Source organism: Morone saxatilis, unplaced genomic scaffold (assembly GCF_004916995.1).
Source record: "Morone saxatilis isolate NCDOM2014 unplaced genomic scaffold, NCSU_SB_2.0 Contig6, whole genome shotgun sequence".
Taxonomy (NCBI): domain Eukaryota; kingdom Metazoa; phylum Chordata; class Actinopteri; family Moronidae; genus Morone; species Morone saxatilis.
The window spans coordinates 9480975-9487130 of NW_023340206.1; the positions used below are offsets into that span (position 1 = coordinate 9480975).

General features: G+C 45.9%; 1 protein-coding gene across 1 annotated transcript in view; it reads left to right on the plus strand.

Annotated features, from left to right (window-relative positions):
• The first annotated feature begins 3952 nt into the window (after positions 1–3952).
• Positions 3953–6156, plus strand: part of LOC118339672 (TSC22 domain family protein 1-like) — a 16867-nt gene continuing 14663 nt past the window's right edge. The window contains 2 exon segments of the mRNA XM_035677372.1: positions 3953–5969; positions 5971–6096. Of these exon segments, the coding sequence (XP_035533265.1) occupies positions 4716–5969; positions 5971–6096 (1380 nt within the window). The 5' untranslated portion in view covers positions 3953–4715.

A 6156-nucleotide genomic window follows, 5' to 3' on the forward strand; every position in this document is an offset into this window, starting at 1 on the left:
ACTTCACTGCTGGATGCCACTACATCCTACACAATTTCACCTCCAAATTCCACTGGGCATGCCCGCAACACGTTCCAGGTCTGCTACCATAGTTGATTGCACCGTTCAAGGCGATGCTATAAATTCCACCAGAAGCGCTGCAGCGAGTCTCAGAAGCGTCTCTCACCTGAGCGAAGAAAAGATAATTCTAATTCTTGTCCTGTTTTTTCTGAAGGGTAATGTTGAAACACCCTAGTCTGTATAGAACTCAACGATTTAAGGTTTCATATTTATGCGTTCGTTGCGCAGTAGGGGGGCAGATTACTGTCCATAGACACTGGGCACGGCGTCAGTCTCATATCTGAAGGTCGTAGAGTTCGAGCCTCACACGGGGCATGAGTTTTGTTACATGTAGTAGTTCTACTGGAATTATGTGCAGACATGTACAGTGTGCACTATTTAGACAGATCAACAATCAATAATTTGTGCTTTCGTTGCATCTCCTTGCTGATGGATTCTGTTCCTGATCCATTTTGTCTTTAAAGATTTAAAATGTACATCTACTTGCTTAACTAGCTTCTCTGGATTCTCCGTTTTTTTCCAGCTAAGGATGCCACATATACAGAGAAAGAGAAAGGAAATGGAAAGCAAATGAATTGAGCCTCACACGGGGCATGTTTAAACTGACATACAGTCTGAAATTATTTGCAATGCTAAACAATCTGTGTTTCTAACATACTGAGCATGCAGGTGCAGAGAGAAAAATAAATGTTGCCGTTTGGGAAGTTTTTTATGGACATTTTGATTTTTAATTTCAGAATGAAAACTTGTAAAACACAGCTGCCAATTTTGGTTCAACAAACAAACGAATAACAAACTCCAGAGAGCCACCTCTTAGGCCTGACGGTGGTGAGAGCTTGATACTCAAAAGGTGAAGTATCACTTTAAGAATTGGGATGTTTGTCAGTGTTTCTCCTCTCTCCTCTGACAAATCACATCGTTAATGTGGGTCTTAAATGTCATATTTCTTTCCATAATAAAGCTGCTGCTGATGTTCATATGTTACACGTTGCTAAGAGAAAATATAAATAACGTCACAATTGAGATATGAACCAGACGGTCAACTGTGTCAACAGTAATAATTCATCCTGGGGAAAATTGTCAGCACTATTTTCTGTGAAGGGCAAACTTTTAAAGAATGTGGGCCTGTGTTACAGTCATCCGTATACATCGAGGCAATAAACGGGTGTGAGAGAACCAGGCTTACCGGGCCTGAACGCACTGGGTGGGTGTACAACTGGGCATCCCTACGATATGGAAACACACCTGGACTCTGCTAGGTGTAGTGTAGGCAGAGAGGTTTTCAGTGTTTCCACAGAGGACAGAAAGTTAAAGTTACATCAGAAAAATGATGCAACACTATACCTGAAACACATTGTACAAAATATATTAACAAAGATGAATTTGTTATTTTCAGTTGTTGGGCATCATTTCTGAACTATAATGAATTGCTTTATTAAATAAAGTGCACATTATTGAGAAAAAAACATTGTCGCTCCACTTGGCTTTAAAAAGCTTTATGGTGAGTTTCATCTCATTGTTAAGCTGTCCAACCCACATTGTTCTCTTAAAAACCACTGTACACTTCCTGCTCAGCACCAAACAGCAGACGGACACAGCAACTATCTGGTGAACATAGTGGAGAATTTAGCAACTAAAGACAGACATTTTTCTCAGGAGATGGTAGAGACCAAAAAACACACACAAACACAACTCCAAATATATAATTATGTTGCTCCATAACTGTTACATGTGTAAATAAGCAACTGTTATATGATAGTGTTGTTTCCACTGCCCCCAAGTGGCCAAGATAATCAGCTACTGCAGGTTTAAAGGATAGGTTCACATTTTTTACCTTCCTTGTACAGGTTTAAGTGATGGGGGACAAAATCCACAGTCCCTTTTTTTGTAAAAGTGAATAATATTTGTTTTGTTTTCCTTCCAGCATGGACAGTTTCTGGCTCCAGTACCGTGTGCCCACTTCAACAACTACTGCAACCAGACTGACATCAGAGACAGACGCAGGATAAAGGAAATTACAGTGGAACTGAGGGGTTGTTGTTTTTTTTACTCCATTTTGTAACTTATTGGTTCTTGTATTTTAATTTGGGTTACATCCTAACTGCAGAATACTTTTTTTAAATTCTTCAGTATACATTTTTGCGTAACTCTTCAGCATGTTTAACTTCTAAGACAGCACTAAAGGAGTAATCAAAATTGTAAAACACGTAAAAAGAACAATGTTGCAAAAGTGGTGGTAAAAATGAAGCTTAATCTGTCACTTCTGAGTTCATAACAATATAATTGTACCTTGTGGTGTTTTTGTTTTCTTTTGTAGGATCACTCTAGTACTCCTGTAGGGACCTGCAGTGATTGCTCTTATACTACTCAGTCATTTGTCATTGTAAGAAGTCTTACTCTGTTAAATGTGGTTTATTATTTTGTTTGTTTGTTTGTGGAAGAGATCACAGAAACACCCCACAATATAATGTAATACAACCAACTTGCCATAAACCTTGACCTCAACAATGACACTGAACTTCCATCAACACCTCTGACACTGTCAACACACTTCTTTATATAATATTCTCGAAGGGATAATTTAATGCTTTAAATTACATTGTCTGGTGTTCTGGGTTTTTCCACACTTTTAAATTATCCTAAAAAAACAGATTTTCTCATTTCCCCTTGATGACATTTCTTAATATATAAAGCTTGTTAGCTTATTGTCAGGTAGGTAGACACTTATTGTTGTGGTTGTTATATTTCTGCTGTAGAATTAAATCACAGTTGATGAACCAAAAAATGTCCTGTGATGATTCTTTGCTTTTTATACGTCAGAATCAATGAGTAAATGTATGTAAAGGTTGACATGATCCCTGTTAGACACTGTCTAAACTTCTTGACAGTAGAAGCGGAAGCTGTCGAGGACCAGTCTTGACGTTCAGGTTGAACGTTTACAGAAAGCATGGCTCATGTCTCTCTGTTTACTTTCTGTGGTTTCAACATTACATAACCTTTGGAATCAGACTTCAGAGTGGAACTTCCCCATAGTCCGCCCTCCCCTACAGGTGCATGTATTTATGAATAGCCGTGATGTTGAAAGTGCATTGACAGGTGTGTCTTTACCCTTCATACCTGCTGTTATATGTTTAACGGGAGAATCTGTCACCAGGAGGCAGGCACAGAAACAGAAAGATCAGAATCAGATTTGTTGTTGCTGTGTAAGATATGTATAGGGGGTTTGTATATTAGCCTTGTTTATACAGAGCCTGTAGCCTCTGGCTGAATTATACCTGACAGGCGGAACAAGCTGGTCCTATATGAGGAGATGTGTCGGGGCTTGTTTTGCATGACATTTCAATTATTGGCCTGTTATTCCGCCTGTCAAAAGGTTATCTGAACACAGAAAATAGAGGCAGAAACTAATGAAATGTGCCATATTTTCTTTGACCAGTCTTACTTTAGGTTTATAATTCATGTGTAAATAAATACATATACTTAGATTGGCTTCAAAGAAAATAGATACTGCTGAGTTTATACAGCTAATTTATAGTAGCACTTCCCAGACAGGGGTCCAAGAAAAAAATAATAAACACAAACCAGAGTCCAGTGCTGCCTTAAATGTCTTAGTAAATATGGTAAAATTGACACTCTGACTGAGGACATTGTGTTCAAGTAATAAATACTTTAACAAAAATGAAAAACATCAAATTAACCAACATCAAAACAGTCACGAAAATGCACTCAACTCAGATAAACGATTAATATCAGAATAAACCGACATTTACAAGACAAAAAAAAAAAAAACCTAACGTACTGAAAAAAAAAAACTGAATCGTGTACTTTCCAATTTAACCGGGTGAGCCTGAACGCCACACCAGACTTAAGCTATAAGCAGACCCCGGCGCATGCGCAGTGGCAGTGTTTGCATTCCGCCTCCCTCCTGACTGACAGCGCCGTTAGCCGCCGCCGCTCACCGGCGATGAGACAGCAAACGCGGACTCGATTAAACACACCGAGATGGACTTGGCGAGCACTTTTTACCACTACAAAGACGGGTATTATTTAGACGCCGCTGTCTGTCGACGGTAGATGGTTGTTTGCATCGGTTGAGGTGGTTTTTTTTCGCGGGGGGGGGCAAAAAAAAAACTCGACGTCCGGGGAAAAGACAAGGATGAGACGACTGGTTGGTTTCCTGCGACATTACACCGGCGAGCTAAAGCGGCGTCCACATTTCTGCCTGAAGACCACCCGAGGGCACCTTTAGCTGTGCGTGGATGTGCTCACCTGTGTCGTTGCGACACTGGTCACCTTAAAATAATCGCGGTTATCTGTGAAAATGTGCGCGAAGTTACAGAAGAGGCTGGGCTAATTGCTGCTAGCTTTTGGAGCTAAACCAAACAGCGAGCTGAATATCCTTTGTTTTTTTTATTTCCTTTAATTGAAGACGGTGTTTATTTGTTGTTTTTATCCGTCTGAAAGTGGATTAACACTCGTGTTGTCTCGCGTTACAGCCCGGAGCGTTGAATTAGATTTTTTTTTTTTTTAAAGGACATAAATCATCTGACTTCTCACTGATGGCTCGTTAGTATCGCGGTACCGCAGCTGACCCCGGTAAGGTTGCTCACACAGCCGCTTCTTAGCTTTTAATAGCTCCCTCGGCTGCAGGAAAAATGCACCACCAGGAGTTTCCCGGAGAGCAGTCCGGGTCGGGGAGCAGGAAACCCGCGTACCACTACAGGAGGGGCAGCAGCGGTGCGCCGGCCTCCTCCGCACCCGGCGGCGGCGGGGCAAACCCGGGGGACGACACCGCAACCCCGGCTGGATCCTCCTCTCCCGGTCTCCACCACCACCAGCCGCAGTCCCAAGCCGCCGGCGCTCAGGTGAAGAAGAAGAGCGGCTTCCAGATCACCAGCGTCACCTCGGCTCAGATTAACGTGAGTGGCAACAACAGCCTGGCGGACGACACCGAGAGCTACGATGACATGGATGAGTCGCACACGGAGGACCTCTCCTCCTCCGAGATGCTGGATGTGTCCGTGTCCAGAGCCACGGACACGGGTGTGCCCGAGAGGAGCTCCTCGGATGAGACCCTGAACAGCCTCCACGGGGTGGACACGCCTGGTCTTGTGTCCCCCAATGAGCCCCTGAACCCTCACCCTCTACCTCAGGGGGCTCAGCAGCTCACCTCGCTGGTAAACGGGACCATGCATCATTTCTATCCTCAGCAACACGGCCACCGTCGCTCGGACAGCTCGGGAGGAGCAGAACCCTCGTTGGTAGCTCTCCCCGTGGCGAGTTCGAGCCCGGTTATGGTCTCCAAACCGGTGTTGGACAGTACGAAACCTGCAGGTGGGGCGGCTCAACCGGGAGCTTCTGTTGTTGCCTCTGATCCGCATCCGCAGGGCAGCGGGAGCCTGTCGACTGCGGTTCCTCCTGCGGGGTTTGACCCCGTCGGAGGAGGAACTCAAACCCAGCCCGCCCAAACTCAGACGGCCACCGGCTCTCGTTTCAGGGTGGTCAAGCTGGACACCAACTCTGAGCCGTTCCGCAAAGGACGCTGGACGTGTACGGAGTATTACGAGAAGGAGATTCCTCAACCGGCCGCGGCGGAGGCCCCGAAAGGTCCAGAGGTGGAGACGGAGGCAGGTACCACCGGGTCGAGTCAGGCCGTACCTGCTGCACCGCCGAGCCAAGACTTCCCCCTTCCCCAGGGACCGGCGGCTCCTCTCGCTCTGCCTACAGCACCGCCACAGCCTCCCTCTGTAATACCCCAGCAGCTGCCCTATGGGTTCGATCCCCACCACCAACAACAAGGTTACCCCGCGCCTCAGGTCCACGCAGGCGTCCGGCAGCCAGACTTCATCCAGCCCACCGCTCCCTTCCAGACCCAGGTCCAGCCTCCGCCGGTTCCAGGCGGCGTAACTGCAACCCCAGCTACAACCGCAGCCCCCCTCCGCCGCCGCCGCCCCGCTGACGCACCCCCACGGCACCTACATGCCTCTGACCGCCGCACTCCAGCCCCTCCTCGCCCCGGGTGCGACCTTCACCCAGGTTCCCGTAAAAACCTCCCACCTGGAGGACGCCCAGAAGTTTCTGCTCCAGCATCAAGGC